This window comes from Amblyomma americanum, chromosome 2 (genome assembly GCF_052857255.1).
Source record: "Amblyomma americanum isolate KBUSLIRL-KWMA chromosome 2, ASM5285725v1, whole genome shotgun sequence".
NCBI lineage: Eukaryota > Metazoa > Arthropoda > Arachnida > Ixodida > Ixodidae > Amblyomma > Amblyomma americanum.
In genome coordinates, this window is record NC_135498.1 from 212,614,381 (window position 1) to 212,633,210 (window position 18,830).

Consider the following 18,830-nt stretch of genomic DNA (forward strand, 5'->3'; position numbering starts at 1 on the left):
AAAGCTTACACTGCCTAATGAGCTCGGTTATGTATGCGCCAAACGATGTCTGCTTCGGCGGTATGCCGAAAACTGAGGTCGACTGTACTTCTGTACATGCGTGAATAAAAAAACAGAAAGGTAAACGTTGAGTTACACGTTCCGGAGTGATGCAGAGATTATGATAAATACTATAGCGGACGGCTCATTTCAGTTTAGTCCACTTGCCGTTGTTTAACGCCGCACAGCACAGGGGCATTTTTATTTGGAAAATTGCTTTTCGAGGAGAGGAAATGGGTGCAGTAATTGTAATAATTGTAATTTTCTCTCACAGCTGTTCCGCTGTTCGCTCCATTTTTTTATCCACTTTTTTATCCTTCCGAATAACCCCCTTTTGGTCTCCGGTTCCTTGTTCCTTCTCAGAAATTCGCTTATTATGCCGAAACACCACAACACGATGCGAACGCGCCAGCATAGCGGTGTTTTAGCGGCGAAAAAATGCAAGACTATAATGAGCGTATAGAGATGTGGTAGCCGATTCGTTTTCCTTTTTTTTAATGAAGATGTATAATAGAACTGATTATATGCTCGCGCCGTGCTGCTGAGTCGCTGTTTCAAACCTTATAATATGACGTTTAATGGGGCACACTGTTGTTCGATTCTGTTTTTAGTGTGCGATTTTTGTTTGCATGTTTCTAATCATCGTCTTTTTTTTCTTTTCTCGTATGGGATCGGTTAAGTTGGCAGCCTGCCTTGCAGATGACCAGGCACTACGCGTTATCTTTCGTGCAACTATTTTGCAGAGACCCATCGTTGAATATAAACGGCTTAGCAGAATGCACGGGCGGTGCTCGCAGGTAAAAAACGTCGAGGATGCTGGCGTACCATTGATTAGTTCAGTCTTGAAGGAAGACAAGTGATTGACTTAAAGCAATTTTCTCAGACTGGTTGACGAAATGGTACACAACATTCTGTTCAGGCGTATGGGGTGGGGGGGGGGGGGGGGGGGGGTGCTCGGGAAAAGATATTCTGCTGCGGGGAAATTTGAGCCATGGTGCTCTTGACAGAGAGAGCGGTTCACGCTGTCCCCTCTAGGCCAGTTGTTTTGACCAATAGTTGACACAGTGTTCGAAGACGTGATCTAGCCCTTTCTTTCAAAATGGCGCGGGACCACCGAGTAATCGGAGAATTCCTAGGATTTCCAAACCTGGAGGGAAGTAGCTGAAACGAGGGAGGGTCTTGACCTCCCAGGAACATCAACATCATCATCCCTAACTATTAGCTGCAGGTATTCCTATTTTCCCGCACAATAATTGTCTTCGGTTGCTGGGTAATGTACAATATTTAATCAATTATCTGGCAACTTTTAATTTGGTAGCGGTATATCACACTTCCCCGCGCTCATAAGGATACACTGTTAGCATCATCATCATCATCGCCATCATCTCGAGAGTCAAAGGCGTGTGTCGTTGCATGATCTTTGCAGTATGTCGTGCATGAGATGTGGCTCGTTTACCTGCTGGACAATCCTAATGTCATTAATGCGGACCGGGTTGTGGGCACTCTTTGCAATGCGTCATGCGCGCATGTGTAGTAATGTGGAATCCATATGGATCTTGAAATGGGGGTGGAAGGGTGTAGATGGGGGTCTGGTACGACGAGAAATTGCATCGTTGTCACGTGAGTATATAGGTGTGATGTCATATTACAGCGTCGTCACGTGACTAGGTCTGATGGCTCATTACATCGCTGTCACTTGACCTGGTATGACGTCACACTCATATGATGTCATCACTAATTATAGTAATTAATCTTAGTTTTGCCTAATTATATTCATTACCATTAATTATACGACGTCATGATCTTCGTCGCTTGACTCGTCGGTTCGTGACGTCACATGGTGCCGTTTTTTGCGTGCCTCTGTTCGTGTACTGCAGTCGCAGCTTGTTAAGTGTTTGAAAAGAGCATTCTCGCTATGCCGGAGAGAGCTAGAAAATCGAAATATACTGATATGCGTCTGCATAACCGTCGCATTGGAAAGTACATCGGCGACCAGTTTCTTTACATTCGGTAACTATTCTCAAGCCTAAAGAGAGCATAGTGAATACCTCCCCCCTCCTCTCAATTTCTGGTAGATGGTGTAGAAGGGCTGTGTTCGTCAATTGCCGGTTCGTGGGTGAATGAGTGAGAAGCTTCCAATACGAACAAGTATACACGAAGCAAGTTGCCAAATACTGACACATATATAGTACTCACCGACGTACTGGTGGTAAGTAAGCCTTCCCACGCATTTACATCGTTTTTGGCTACTACTAGTCGGCCCTGCTATTCACTTGAGGTCTTTGCTCTCCGTCCCTTTGATCGTGGACACAAGGCGGCTTCTTCGCAAGTTCTCTTTATTGCGTGCATTTATTGGAAAGTGTGATTTTTTTTCAGTGCTGCGTCGCACTTAAAGACGGAATTGCGCCCTCCACGCGAAAATAACCAAACCACAAGCAGCAATTTTCAGGGGGGGATACCCGCCGCGGTGGCTCAGTGGTTAGGGCGCTCGACTACTGATCCGGAGTTCCCGGGTTCGAACCCGACCGCGGCGGCTGCGTTTTTATGGAGGCAAAACGCTAAGGCGCCCGTGTGCTGTGCGATGTCAGTGCACGTTAAAGATCCCCAGGTGGTCGAAATTATGCCGGAGCCCTCCACTATGGCACCTATTTCTCTTTCTTCTTTCACTCCCTCCTTCATCCCTTCCCTTACGGCGCGGTTCAGGTGTCCAACGATATATGAGACAGATACTGCGCCATTTCCTTTCCCCCAAAACCATTTATTATTATTATTTTCAGGGGGATAGTTGGCAGTGCCTTAACTTGAATAACCCTGGAATTCAGCGGGAAGCTTCTGCGCGCATGGTTACCCATCACGTGGCTTCACATCACCCCATCGGGTGCTCTTAAGATCAACCCAAAGGGCACCCCAATGTCAAAGGTCAACTGAAGGTCGTGGGTAAAGGTTCGACGCCATAACTGTGCCACATACGTGACCCACTGCTGTCGTTGGTTGAGGTGAAGGTCGTTGTGCTGCCTATCCGAAAACTGCTTTACTTAGCATAATGATGTTTTTCGATAAAAAAAAAAGTGAAATGAATCATGTGACGTTCGTGTCTGAGTAATCTCAAGGGTGATCACAGCAGCATCGCCTTTCCGGAAAACGCGCTGTTGTGGTCAACTAATCACTGGCAGCCGTTCTGTTTGGCGATAAACTTGCACTGAGGTGCGATGTAAGCGCCCCGTCATTTCCACACTTTTCGAACACAGTCATGCAACTGTGCTCCCATTTAAGATTTTGCATCGCTTAAAACAGGACGGCGACGGACGGATTTTTGTTGGGTAAGAACACCCGTGGTGCCGTAAAAAACCTCTCAAAGTTAATTTTCAATTTTGTTCACCCTCAGTGGTCGTAACGCCAACTTCTCTACAGCTCTCAAAAAGCACGCCTCAGCTGCCTTGTTTACTGCAGTACCGAGACGCGCGCGAGCCGACGGCACGCGAGTCCTCGTTGGCGTTCCATAACCCTCATCGCTGCTTCGGCCCCTCCTCCTCTCCCCTCACCCACTCCTCTTTCCGTTTACACTGCGCCAGCTCTTCCGAGCCTTCGGCGCAGGCCTGCCAACCCTAGGGATTTTCTCCTATATCTAGAGAATTTAAACGTTTAGGGGAAAAATAGATTAATATATTATTGTTGTAATGTAGGGAAATTTTACTTTCTGTATGGGTCATTTTTATTTTTCCGTGTGAATAGGCTCCTTATTCACCCTTTCTTGACCCCCTTGATTTTGAGAGTCTACCAATGCGCCATCTGCACGTGCGGAAAGCATTGATGGGATCGAGGTAGCGGGGTCGGGCAGGGTGGAGGTACGAGGATGACGGGACGCACGAAGACATTGGGGGACAACAATATATTTATTCTATTTACATGGTGAATCAAATGCGCGGACTGTACAGGGATGATGAGGGAAGCGCTGCAGTGAAGAGCTCTAAAGACTCAATGAGGCAGACGGGCGCCCTGAAATAAGGCTTTGCCTCTACAAGCTTCCCTGTTCGCCGCACTGCAGTGCAACAGAGTTTTCTCTCTGATCAACCTGATGAAAACAAATACTAGAAACAGCTTGGCGACGCAAACCCTGGAAGCTACCCTTCACGCCAAGCGGCTTCTAGGAGGAGCCAACTCTTATGACTTTGCAGTGAAGGAACGCTTAATTGGCCTTCTGAAAAAAGACATATGTATATGCATGAGTGAAACGCAGTCGGAATGTCAACTGAATTACGTGCCCTATGTTTTAGCGTTTGTTGGTTTACGCCCACATTTGTGCACAAAGTGGATTTGCCTCGCTGTTTGACTGCAGTCGGTGAGCGTAAGTGTTCACGGCGAGATTTCGCGGGCGTAAGTACGTCCGCAATAGCTTTCTCTACGCGACCTATGTTTTTTTCTGTCGCGTGGTGTATGCTTGGCCCTAATACTTGACTACGGGTAGTTTGTCTCGCGTTATTGCGCGTTGGACCACGATTCGAACGCGTTCCGAAGGCGAAAATACGTCCCCGAATCGCTTTCTCTGTAGCGGCTGCAGAAATATGCCCTAGCCCGAAGGCGAAAATACGTCCCGACATCGCTTTCTCTGCAGCGGCTGCAGAAATATGCCCTAGCCGTTGAGGTTATAGAAAAGAAAGGAGCGGAGCGAAGAGCGGAACGGCTGTGAAAGAGGAGAACTACTAGGCGAGGAGGCGGAGGAAAAGAGAAAAAAGAAGGAGAGGGGAAAAACGAGGGCGAGGATGGTACAGGAGGAGGAGAAGCGTTGTTGCAAGAGGGGTTATGCAACGCCAACGAGGAAAATGCCACACACGCGCAAATACGGCGCACGCCATAATAGACGGGAAAATAACATCGACGGTATAGTGACGGAGGTGACGAAGGCCACTGGCTGGCCTGGCCCCCTGCCGGGCAAAAACGATGCTGAGTTTCAGTTTCGGTGTTTTGCGAAACGACTGGTATTTCTTCACGACGGGCACAGGGAAAGTTTACACACAAACTTTTGCTGGTATTCTACCGCTTTGGAGGGCGCAAAATTGCCAGCAGCTACTAATATCGCGAGGAAAAGCTAACGATGTAACAATATTTTTATACTTGGATGGCGGTTCAGAATTAATGCTTGAGGAAGCAGTGTCTTGATAGATCCGCAACACGCATTCACGCGGTACGAATTCTGTCCACTATTTCGTTTGCCCTGCGGCTGTCCCCGTCTTCTCTCTCTCCTTTTTTTGGGGGGAGGGGTCTGCGATGCATCTATTGGGATGTTTAGTGCATTCCACAGTTTCTTAGCTGCAGTCCCTACGTTATAAAGACGAGCCGTCGTTCGAAATTATGTTTTCGTCAACCGCAAGTAGAGAGAGTATAGAAGTAAGCGTCGAAGTGGTAGTATAAAGACCGCAATTCCTCGTATGCAGTCAACTCGCGCGTGCTATGCAGATATCCAGCTCGCCCGCAGCAGATTCAGATTTGATGGCCTTGCCAATTACACGATCGCTAGCTGCCCTGGCTCAGTGTGCGCCGGCTTACCTGCCAGTCGGAATTTAACACGACACACCACCGCTATGGGTTCCCACATGCCCAGTATCGTTTTTTCTGTGCCCACCTAACCTCCCAACATTTTCTGCTTCCAGCATCAGATGTGTTCACATGGCCACCATCGTGTCCGACATGCCCAGTTTGCTTCCCAACAAATGTCCGGCATTGCCAGCACGTTCCAATATGAAAGTCTTTCTTCCCGGCATGCCCGGTACTTTCGCGACCATGTCCATTATGAATGCCAGCATAAATCATGCTGGTTTTTCCAATAGGGGCCCGGCTTTCAAAAATGGCCTAACGTCAGCATTGCAGGGCCAACGACAGCGCAATAGAGCATAGCACAATTTGAAAGATCGAAATAAACCTTGTTAACATGGTTTGGCAATATGCACAAACATGACCCCCTCACGACCATACGGCAAATGTGAACAGATATATGTCCCAAGAAACCTATAGCTGAGCATTGTGGAAGGTGCAAACAAGCATCTACATTCAAGCAAACAAATTTAGGAATGCAGCAAATGCAAAGAAGGCTAAGGAAATCTAGGAAGCATTCTACATTTCCGACAAATACATTCTCATAGGCCCACCATCGCATTCATCCTGCAGGCAAATAATGTTCACTGCAGGCAGTCACAGGTAAATAAACGCAGCAGATGCATGTGCATTGATGACATATGCTTCTAAAGGCTTCGAGAATGTCTCACACAAGCTGGTACAGCTCACTTAGGAAGCGCTAGTTAACAACTTGTGTATTGTGAAACACCGGTGAATGAGTTGCGACAATTGTTTTTGTTCGTACATTAATTAGTGTTGATCATCTCGTGATAACATGTTAAAACCCGAAATTAACACCTTTTTTTTTTCTCAGACTATGATCACATGCAGGGGAAGTTTGATTCATTCAGTTTGTCACGCAAATATTTATTGGAGATATGGGCCCGCGCAGCCGGCAGGAAATAAAAAAAAGCCGCTCCAGGTGTGAGAGCTGCCATGCACACCGATGTTTTCACACAGATTACACAGCGCCGCCGGCATACCATCGTAATCCGGCCACTCATAGTCGCAAATTACACTTTATGGAGCACAATGCCGCAGATTGCTGACGACGCTATTGTAGTCCCGGCATAAAACAGCTCAACGGCCGTGCCGCCGAGGCCGTTTCGCATATACGTAAAACACAAGTTTCAGAATGGTCTCGTCGCATTCACGGCGGTTGTCTACCACAGTACAGACGAACTACGATCGATATCGGTGATGGATACGCCGCAGCACAACGACTTGTGCTCGCAATCACTGCAACCGCTGCAACGAATGGGACTAGCAGCATATCTCGAAGTTCATTTCGTCACGTCGCACTCATGGCAGTCCTCAAACTCAGTACACACGCGTGCACCCGACTCTAAGTTCATTTCAGGATTCGGAAAACAAGACAAGCGTAGTAAGCTTTCAAACGTAATTATACTTGCAGGCGATATCACTGACTGACGCAAAAACATTCGATCTGACTGCAATCACTTTCACTACACTGACACTTGTCACTGCGCTGTGAATCTTGCTGTACGCGCAGGAAACTCACCCTGGGGGGCTGCTTCTCGCTGCTGTTCGTGAAGATCGTCGCGCGAATAAACAACACTTGTATCTATCACAAACAGCTCCAAATAAACACTTCGCGACACCGGCACTGCTACGTCTTGCCTAGACTGCGTAGGTTTGTAGGCCGCTCGGTCAACTCACTGTACACGGCGACACAACAACCTGGGGGAAACTGCCGCTTGCCGCTGTTGAACTCGGTGAAGCTCGAAGTCGCCGTCAACAATCGCAATATTTACATGCAGCCAAGAGTATGTGTTTCTCGGCACAGCTACCACCCACTAGGTCTGGTTTTTCACTCCGCTTCGCGGGCGGCCATATAGCTGAGGAGGCGCGGCCTGGCTCCGCTGCGCCGCTAGGTGACGGGACAGCAGCCAATAGCGTAATGCGACCATCCGCTCGTGCGGCAAAAACTTTAAGTTGACCAACCTTATGCGCACAGGCGGATGCGTTCATGCGCCCCAATGTTCGCCCTAGCGCACGGTCGCAAGGACGCGTGCGCATGCGAAAAAAAAAACAATCTTACAGCGGCGTTTAGAGCGTGTGGGGGTAACTGCTCTGGTCTCTCAGGAGATGCCTACTCAACGTGACAAGATCAGCCAGGAACAAGATACCAAGTGACAAGGGGGGGGGGGGGGGGGGTTGGTGCCCAGCTTCGCCGGTCGCAGCTTTCGCCGCGCTGGTTTATACGACACTGCCCATTCCTTTAAAAATATTGTGAAATAATGGTCATAACACAAGAAAATTGAGTGCACATGCATTCGATCACAAACTCAAATGCCCGAAAACATACATAACTACTATGATGCTCGCATACCGGAGAGTTGACAATCTTCAAAATGCATTTCAAAACAGGCAGCAACTCGGCAATACAGTAAGACAACCTTCCAACCATGGAGCGCACAATTACAAAGCATGCATGCGCCAATAATTCCTAATTTGGCCTACGCAGTGGGAACGAGTCTTGCACCGGTCGAGGTTTCGGTAGCACCCATGGCTCATTTCCAACCCGACTGTGGATGTTCTTTCTGTGCCGAATTCTGCTCTTTTTCGGCATTCGATTCGGACTTCCTTTTCGGTTCTATCTCCTTTCGCTGTCAGAACTCTTGCCTGGGTGCATGCCGAAAGTTCGACTCTTTCGTCTCATCATCTTTCTCACCTTCCTGCGACGTTTGGTTGCACCCGACTTCAACTCAGCTCTCTTTATTTCCAGTTTCTTCCGGACCTTTCTCCGAGGCCTGTCCTGTTCCACATCACCAGAACCGGCGCTGTTCGACTCGCTCTTTCTTTTTGTTTTCCGCTGAATTCCTACTGTGGGCATACCCGGATCATTTTAAACTGATTCATCCCAGTAGCATCCTCACGATGAAGTCTGTACTTCAGTCCCTTCGTGTTCTTCGTGGCCTGAACCTTCTTTTATTTCCAAGTCCTTTTTCCGTTTTTTCTTTCGGACCTTTCCTTGTCTGCAGTGCTCAGAGCACGGCCAGTCAGAGATTCGAGACTCATTCTCCTCACCCTTCTCAACTCTTCCTCAGTTTCTCTCTTCAGCTCGTCACTGTCACAGCAGCCATCACAAGGCTCGCCCTCAGCCTCCTCCGATCCTTCCACTAAACTTTCTCCTTTCTGATAGGAAATTTTTTCTCGGTTTCTTCAGCGGTAAGCACTTCCACGTTAATCGATAGTTAACTTGGAACCATTAATGATATTCCACTCGTGGAGTTCTCCTCGGCTAGAGCTTCGTCAGTGCTTTCACTCTCCACGCCACTTGAGCACTCTTTCTCTCGGTCATCACTGCAACACTCAGGCGTGCTGCACTCGGACCTCTCGATGGCGGCCCAACTTCCTTCGTCTTCAGGCGGATTCCTGAAGGTACATTCCGAATGGAGCGTCACGTTGCCCTCTTCTTCTGTACCTGCTACCTCGGTAGCAGCTACTTTCTATCTCCTGAGAAAGCGCGCAAGTCCGGTCAGACCTTAGCTCTCTGTGGTCTCATTTGCAGGAACGGGCTATTCCGCCACCGAATTCAGACCTGTGAAACTAGCTGCAAGCTCTTCCGCGGTTGCCAACGGATGGGTCTCTTAGTTCTTCGGCCCGACCTCTGCGGGGTTTAGCTCCATAGGTTGACTGATGTTCTTCAAACGCCTAACGTGGACAAGCTTCCTCACAAGGATTGTTTTCTCTCTTTCAAATCCTCTTTCAGCTTCTTCCTCTTCCGTTCTCTCTGTCCTTCTCCTTGTTTCCTCTGCTGTTCTATCTCTCGCTGCAAAGAGAGTTTCTCTGGTGCTTCTTGCCTTCGCTGCCATTTTCTCTCAGCAACTTCTCGAGCCCTCTACCTTTCTTTTCAGCCCTCTCTCTCTGTCCTGGTTTACCCATTTCCGAAGCTCGGCTCCGGACATCCCCATCTGGATGACAACCTCACCTAGCTCCTTCTAACTCATATTTAGATACTAAACTCTATTTTCAGAGCAACGAACACCTCCACTCGGTGAAACTCACTAATCGCTTCAGCGCGGCACCTCACAGTATCGCTCTGCTGCTAAACACGACCACATCGTAAACTGCTTCCTACTCTTTCACGGACCTCGGCGCTTACATGTACAGAACAGCAAACGTCCTGCCGCCGACACCAGAAATGCCACTTTTTCGCGCACTTGTCTCGTGCGCTTCCAGACGCCCTTACAGCGTGCAGGGGGGTGGGGGGGGGATAGAAGTCTCGGTCTGAGAGGCGATGCCCTCAACTCATCGTGGCAAGCTCAGCCAAAAACGAGCTACCAAGTAGTGGTCATTTGGTGTTAAGCTTTCGCCAGTCGCCAGCCATAGAATGGGTCGGAGCCAAAGGTTCACAAAGAAAATAATCTTTCGATAATTTCGATAACAAGAGACAATACAGAGGAATTTAAAAACACTCGTAAACAGACAAAGTTATGTACAGTCGCAAGTAAAAAATAGCACAAATCACTGGCGATCAGAATTTGTACATCTCACCACGCGGCGCTGCGGTTTGCAGACCTGCCTATCGGGCCGTTTCCATTCTTGCAGCATAGGGGGACGACAGGAATTAAGCTTTATCAAGCGTGCCATCGCCGTAGCGTCGAAGTCCCGACCGTACGTGGCTCTGCATGCGGCATTTATTTTGGCTCGGTTATCATGAGCAAAGATGGCTTCTTTTTTATTACTGTTTCTTATGTCCGTGATGGTTTGCCAAAGGAGCTCGCGGGAACAATAGATGACACCGCTGATTTTAGCCAGTATTCCACATGCTCGAAAAACCGATAGAGTTTATTTTCCCGACGCAACTAATTCACACAAGTCACTTTGTTGGGAAAGTGTAACAATATTAACAGGGTCAATATCCCATCAATTCAGGAAAAGAAGTAAGGAGGAGAGCCAGCTCGCTTTCGTGATGCGAGAGCAAACACGTCGTTGCACTAATGGCGTGCATAGGCCCCATCGACCCTCACAACGCTTTGAAGGCGCTCAGGGAGGGAGTCAAACAGGTTGCTGCTTGCAAGGTCAGGAAGAGCCTGAAGCCTGCTCAATTCCTCTTGAACCGCCGCCCAAAGGATATCTGGCTATGACTCGTGCAGCTGCCTCTTAGCTAGTCGCTTTTTCATTAACCCCCTTTTATTTTCAATTATATTCAAATTTGCTCCCTTGGGAGGCCATGGCAGCTCCTGGATGCAGAGCTGTTCAAGCAGTTGCCAAGCGCAGTGCGGCTGAAGCTGCTCGCAAAAATAACTGCCAAAGAAGCAAGAAAAAAACAACTATCCTATTCTTCACCAGTTGCCAGCGGGAGCAAGGCTGCGTTCAAAAAAGAGAGAGGGCGAGACAGAAAAAGTAAACTTTGCTTGGCTGCGACTGTCCGCTGAACCCCCCTAATAATGTAGAATGGGAACGGCGCGGCACTGTCTTTATCAGCCTCTTCGTCACCCGCAGCACGACGCGTTGCCATTCCGGCGCTCCGGTGTTCCGTCCTTTGTGCTAATTTTTTGTACGGAAAAAATTCAACACATCTAAAAAACACGAGATATCTTGCACCTCACGTGCACTAATAGAGAGTTTTAGTTCCACGTACATAGAGGGTTCACGTACGCAAACGTGAGAAGTCTACGTAGCCTGCACGCAGGTGGTTTGAAACCCTTATAGTTACACGTACGCGAAACACGCCGCGCGTTACGCCTAGCGCCATCTACTAAGAAACACAGACACTGGTTGTAGCCAAAATCATCCAAGACAAGTCTTTAAGCCAAGCCATTCATAGCGAGACCGTTGCTATGATGACGACCAACGCTACTTCGTCAGGCTTAGCAGCTGAAAAATCGCCCTTCTGTCTGAAAAACAAAAGCTATTTGTCGCTTGAAACCTTATGCGAAGGTAAGAATGGGCAAATCGAAGGCGAATACAGCAGTTTAGAACACGATATCGCCTCGAGGGATTAGCAACGAAGTTGTTATCGCCGTGAAACGGCGGGCAGGGTGCCGCCATGTTTGTCAACGCTACGTACGCAAGCAACGCAAAGACCTCAACGCAAAAATCCGAATCTCACGTACGTACGTGAGACTCGCTCATACCCTTTGCGTTCTGCGCATGCGCACTGGTCACCCGTAAGAGCTCTACGTACGTGAAGCCTCTACGTACGTGAAACTAAAACTCTCTAATACAGGTGAGAGGCAAACAAAACAGAACACAACTTGTTCACTGAGACAGTTCGACGGCCAGGGTATCGCGACGGGGACTTCCCGAAAACTGGCGCGCGCTGCCTCGCTGGTCTGTGGCTGGTCGAGTGATGTCGACCCAGAAGTCTTGCGGGCGCGCTTCTCCGAAGCTTGACCTACGGCATCGACAGCGCTCAACGTCTTTCCCATACATACAGGTCGCGCCGCGTCCGTTACTTGGCGCTAAGGCAGGCGCAGTAATACACAGTGTCAAGCGCACAATTGCTCTCTCGCCCTACCGCCGGGCACGCATCGCCATTGACCAGGCGCGAAGTGAGTCTTCCAGAAAGCTTGCGTCGCATCTTTCCGGCGCGATCGGTGGCTCAGTGGTTAGGGCGCTCGACTACTGATCCGGAGTTCCCGGGTTCGAACCCGACCGCGGCGGCTGCGTTTTTATGGAGGAAAAATGCTAAGGCGCCCGTGTGCTGTGCGATGTCAGTGCACGTTAAAGATCCCCAGGTGGTCGAAATTATTCCGGAGCCCTCCACTACGGCACCTCTTCTTCCTTTCTTCTTTCACTCCCTTCTTTATCCCTTCCCTTACGGCGCGGTTCAGGTGTCCAACGATATATGAGACAGATACTGCGCCATTTTCCTTTCCCCCAAAACCAATTATATATTATATATATTTCCGGCGCGTGCAAGCGAAGTGGAGAGGGCGTCACTCAGCGCGCTCGAGATTACGCGCTCCCCGTCGGCAATGAGTGGTTTTTTCCACGCTCTTCGAACCTTCCACGCCGCGCACGCACGTGATTCCTTTCGCGCCGCGCCGGTTTTGCACCTATTTTGCAGCGAGAGCTACACTGGGCAACAAGTAGAGCATTTCGCCGTGAGCCAGGATAGACAGTTGTGCACATGCGCCGTTACCATGGCACCCGGAGAGGAGTAGCAGTTGCGGCGTGCGCTTTGCCGTCGCCGCGGCTACGCGCCCGCTCCACCGTCGGAGCCGCGCGTGACGTCACGCGGATGAGCAGTTGTGCTCATGCGCCGTTCCCATGGCAACCAGAGAGATCACACAAGATGCGCCGCGCGCTTCGTCGACGCCTTACCGCTCTATGAGCAGCACTGCGTATAAAAGGCGGAGCTGTTACGGGTCCAGTTGGACTTTTTTTTTTGGAAATGTGGCGGAGTTTGAAGGATGCTTCACTCCCGCCACCGGTTGGCCCGGTATTGCACTACCTCCGGGATCGGCCTTGCCTTTAGCGCGTCTTTACTATCCTGTCTTTCTATCCGATCTTTCAACTCTCCTGCTATCTGCACGTGGTAGCGTTTGTGGCCCTTCTTGAGCCAGTGAGCAGGCCTGTGCACTTTCTTTTTCTTTCTTCCTGGCAACTATCTGTCTGTCAGTGGGCGGCTGTATCACAACGTTTGACATGGATGCACAGAAGGAGAGTCCAGCCTCTGCTAAAGGGCGGTATAGACGAGAGAAGATTAACTCCTCCGATCCTGTGGTTGGCGCCTGGCACTTGGCTACTCAACAAAGAGAGAATGAGCGTAAGAAGTCGAAGAGAGCAGCGGAGACGCCCGAACAGAGAGAGGAACGGTTTCCAAAACGGGGATGCCAGACTGCCGAGCGTAATAGACGGCGCATAGCCGCCGAGATGGAGCCCAATGTCTCTCATTGTCATACATACGGTGACCACCGCAAGCGCAGCCAGGAAAACGTGCCTCTCGCTACGTATATCCTGGCATAGCCGAGCTAAGCCACTGCCAATTTTTTTTGTGACAGAGAGTGGCCACGTATGTAATTGAAGGGATTTTTATTTCTCCTGTTTCGCACCTGTTGGGACGAAGACGACTGCGCGAAGCTGAGGACCGAGCTAGTGAGAGCCAACGCTCTAAAAAGTATACATGTACAACACTGTCCTTGCTTTCTTCGCGCTGCGTGTGTTATGCACTACCTTTACTCTGATCAAATCCTGCTTTCATTCACTTCTCCGACTGGTTAGCGGAGCATCAGAACATCTGGCGAGTTTTTGAAGCTGTATCCTACTATACAATGAGAAAGTGCCTGTGTTCGTACTGCGCCGGAAGCAGCGAACCGTGACCAGTGCAAACAAGAGGTGTAACGCCCTCTCTCGTGCATTTCCAAAACTGAAGTTGTGCATATTGCAGGAGAAGTGGGACGTGTGCGCCAGGCGCTGGCCCGACGCCGTGCGCCCCGAACTGGTGTTGGTGGACGAGGTGAGGAGGAAGCGCGGCCTGCCGGTCGAGCCGTGGACGACGTCGAGTGGTGCGCAGGTACAGACCGTGTCGGAGGCTGGCCGAGGCGCGGTGCTCGAGGCGGTGCTCACACGGGCCAAGCGGGGCCGGCCTCGCCTCGTCGCCGTGTGCGGATGCGCGCAGAACGCCGCCGACGTGAGCACTGGCCGACCACACGGCGTTGCTCCTCGATCGGCCGAGGGCACTCGAGTGACGCACTGGATTCGCATGAGTTTGCTGAGCACAGCAACCTTTGTCTTACTAGCTTTCATTTCAGTTGCTCTTTCCATTCTGTATACTGGCAAGTAACATTGTATTCCCGCTGCGGTGGATCAGTGGTTAGGGCGCTGGGCTACTGGGCCGGTGTACCCGGGTACGAACCCGGCCGCTGCAGCCAAGCTTCGATGGAGGGGAAACGCAAAAGGTGCCCGTGTGGTGTGCGATGTCAGGGTACGTTAAATATGCCCGGGTGGTCGAAATTACTCAGGAGCCCTCCACTACGGCACCTCTTTCTCTCCTTCTCCTTCTTTCACTCCTCCCTTCTCTCAAGGTGATGTTGACCTATCCATCGAGAACTGAGACAGTTAATGCGCCTTTCCTTTTCGGACGGAGGTTCAGGTGTGCGCCGGGGTGTGAGACGGATGCTGCGCCATTTCCTTTCCCCAGAATAATAATAATAATAATAATAATAATAATAATAATAATAATAATAATAATAATAATAATAATAATAATAATAATAATAATAATAATAATAATAATAATAATAATAATAATTGGTTTTTTGGGGGGGAAAGGAAATGGCGCAGTATCTGTCTCATATATCGTTGGACACCTGAACCGCGCCGTAAGGGAAGGGTAAAGGAGGGAGTGAAAGAAGAAAGGAAGAGAGAGGTGCCGTAGTGGAGGGCTCTGGAATAATTTCGACCACCTGGAGATCTTTAACGTGCACTGACATCGCACAGCACACGGGCGCCTTACCGTTTTTCCTCCATAAAAAACGTAGCCGCCGCGGTCGCGTTTGAACCCGGGAACTTCGGATCAGTAGTCGAGCGCCCTAACCACTGAACCACCGCGGCGGGGAATTTTCCCCAGAAGCCAATTTTAATTTTCATTCTGATTGGCCTCGTTCCTCGCAGTTTTCACAGCGCTGCGAACGGCTTGTGAATGTAGTGTAACCCCATCCCGACTATGTCACTTGGGCACGCCCAATGAGAAGGTTCGCCGAATTTACGCACTTGACGTCATCGGGGTAGGGGCGGCTAAGAACACGTGCTGAGATATCTTCCAATCGATGACGAGCTACTGTAGCAGCAATGTAAAATAAATTATTTGTAAATTATAGGAAGCATGCGCAGATTTTAAATTTCGCTCGAATACTCACAAACGCCACCATTACCTATTTCTTGCACTAGAATATGACCATCAGAATCATTTAAGGGCCGCTTTAACAACTATCGCCAGAAAAAATCGGAGGGGACTCTGGGTTCGAACCCGACTGCGGCGGCCGCGTTTTTATGGAGGAAAAACGCTAAGGCGCCCGTGTGCTGTGTGATGTCAATGCACGTTAAAGATCCCCAGGTGGTCGAAATTTTTCCGGAGCCCTCCACTACGGCACCTCTTCCTTTCTTCTTTCACTCCCTCCTTTATCCCTTTCCTTACGGCGCGGTTCAGGTGTCCAACAATATGAGAAAGATACTGTGCGATTTCCTTTCCTCAAAAACCAATTAGACACGGTCACAACCGAAATACCACGCAGACACAGACGTCGAGTCACGTGCTCGTCGATGGGAAGCTGAGGAAAGCCGCGGTGGCTCAGTGGTTAGGGCGCTCGACTACTGATCCGGAGTTCCCGGGTTCGAACCCGACCGCGGCGGCTGCGTTTTTATGGAGGAAAAACGCTAAGGCGCCCGTGTACTGTGCGATGTCAGTGCACGTTAAAGATCCCCAGGTGGTCAAAACTATTCCGGAGCCCTCCACTACGGCACCTCTCTCTTCCTTTCTTCTTTCACTCTCTCCTTTACCCTTCCCTTACGGCGCGGTTCAGGTGTCCAACGATATATGAGACAGATACTGCGCCATTTCCTTTCCCCCCCCAAAACCAATTATTATTATTATTATTATTACCCCCGCCGCTAGGAGGCTTTCACTGGCTCCCCTCACGGGGGGCACAGAAGCAGCATTAGAGCGTTAGGGCATGAGAGCCACTATATTTGGTCGCGTGATCTTTTCGCCATCGCCTGCCTTCGGGCCTTCTCTTCCTCACCACTGCCAGCGCATTCAAGTCCCGGAGCCTGGACAAACACTTATACTTCATGCGGCTGCCACTACGTGCTCCATGGCGCTGTGAGATAGAAACTGCGCAGGAATCTTGAATCTCCCGTTAACCCCATATGCACGTCAACACTCTTCAGTAGCACAGGAAGAATTGCTGCATTAAAAGGGATTCTAAGCTCGTCTACTTACCGCGGGAACTTGATCTACACTCTAAGGGCACTCTTCAGGAGTTAAAGTAAATGTCCTGGGCGGCCCATTTCAATATTAAATCGAATTAGAGGTCCCGGCTCTCGCCCTTTTCTTTTTCAACTCACGCCCGAAAGTAGGCGGTGTCATGCAACGCGTGGAGTGCATTTCAGCGAGTTTCTTTTATTTTTGCTTTTTTGTTTTTATGTTTCTGTAAATAAATAGTTTCAGCCCCAGACAACGTAGCCGCAAATAAGCCCCACGTAAAAAAAAAAGAATACGCGTGGACTGTGCTTTATGCATCACTCCGCCGATGGCAGAGCGGCACGGCGCCACGCGACTTGCTGTAAGGCGCACTGCACTGATACTTTCGGAGGTGAGCTAAAAAAAAAAAAAGGCGAGAGCCGGGACGTTTAATTCGATTTAATCGGGAAATCGGCCACACAGGACAATAATTCGAAGTTTCTAAGAATTCTCGGAACGTGTAGATCGAGTTCCCGCGGTAAAAAGACGAGCTCAGAATCCTCTTTAGTGCGCCTTTGTCAGATTCTGCACTGCATGGGAAGAATGAACCATCAGCATCAACATCTCCGCGACAGCGTTTAACGGGAGGTCTTAGTTTTCTAGTTATGCGGTGTTCGCAATTCGCGGCCGACATACGTCCTGAAAATCGGGGCATATGATGCCGAATTGCAATTCGCTGTTTCGGTCTTCGCTGTGTATATATACCGAACTGGACGACGGCACAAAAACTTCGTATGAATGGCCTAGCATGTGTTAGTGCTGCAAACTGATTAGTTCTACCACCTGATTTACTCCCTTCTGAGTGCACGCGTTGGATTTAGTGTGTTTACAAATGAGCCTGCCACCGGCGCATTTTTTAGGTGAGAGCCGTGTAACAGAGCTAAACGTAATAATAATAAGGAAGCATAAAAAGAATACTGCTCCCAGTTAATATCCAAAAGTTGCAACGATTCAAAGCTGATGTGGTGAATAATTAGCTCCGTTATTAAACCTACATCTGTTGATTTTGTAATTCCTGACTTTGAAGTATTGGAAAGAACGCTGAATTCATTAGAAGCTTCATTTGATATTTGTTTGTGTAAAATGGGCCAGGTGTTGCGAACGCTTGCCCTTTAGTTTGCAGCCCTGTTACCGTTTCTCGCAGTTCGACATCGTTCGGATATACTTATATAACCGCTGATGACTTCGTCACAGTTGTTAATGCCATGACAGCGAAGCATTCTGCTGGAATAGACGAAATCTCTCCTATTGTACTAAAAGAATGCATTAATATTGTCACGACTCGGTAGAACCCTGAGGAGGGCTTAAAGATGAAAACTGTTTACTGGTCAACCAGAAATAGCCCTGCGTTCCAGCTTCTCGTAGACCCGTTTTAGCTCGTAGACCCAGTCGTAATCTTTGGCGTCTTCTTGCATGCGGCATTCGCCCCCCCCCCCCCCCCCCTCCTCAGGAAGCATCGTACCGATGGTCACAAAAAGAAGTAGGAGGTCAAGATCGGTCCGAGTAGTACGGCTTCATACGTACAACATGGAAGACGCCGACCCGCTGCTGGCATCGCTTGGATGTGGATAACCCGTCTGGCACCACCTCATACGTTACGTCGGTTAAACGTCTCATCACAACATAGGGCCCGAAGTATCGCCGTAATAGTTTTTCTGAGTCCAGGGCGGCGAATAGGCGTCCGGACCCACTTTGTCGCCAGGTTCATACATGGCATGTCTGTGGCGAAGATTGTAGCGTCGTGCATCATACTCCTGCTGAGTTCTGATGCGCGCACGCGCGCGTTGGCGAGATTCCTCTGCGCGCTGTGCGAATTCCTCGGCGTCCTGATCGACATCGTCGCCGCCGGTATTCGTCTCAATTCATGTGGTCCACGTCGGCGTACATACAGAGCATGTCTGCGATGGTCTTATAGAGGCGTTCCGTCAGTCCATTGGTTTGGGGGTGATAGGCCGTCGTTTTACGATGACTGGTACCGCTGAGGCGGGGAACGGTTCCCAAAAGCTCGGCCGTAAATTAAGTTCCTCGGTCAGTTATAATCAGTGCCGGTGCGCCATGCCTGAGGACAACGTTCTCAACAAATAACCGGGCTGCTTCGGTGGCGGTACCCCTGGGCAGAGCCGTTGTCTCCGCGTAGCGTGTTAGATAATCGGTGGCGACAATTATCCATTTATTCCCGGCAGTAGATGTCGTAAATGGTCCCAAGAGGTCCATGCCAATTTGCTTGAAAGGTGTCTTTGGC

General features: G+C 49.6%; 1 protein-coding gene across 1 annotated transcript in view; it reads left to right on the forward strand.

Moving 5' to 3' along the window:
• Positions 1–18,830, forward strand: part of LOC144122126 (putative ATP-dependent DNA helicase HFM1) — a 364,149-nt gene that overhangs the window by 124,706 nt on the left and 220,613 nt on the right. Inside the window, exons 6-7 of the mRNA XM_077655666.1 lie at positions 14,015–14,083; positions 14,141–14,257. Of these exons, the coding sequence (XP_077511792.1) occupies positions 14,015–14,083; positions 14,141–14,257 (186 nt within the window). The remainder of the gene's footprint in view (positions 1–14,014; positions 14,084–14,140; positions 14,258–18,830) is intronic.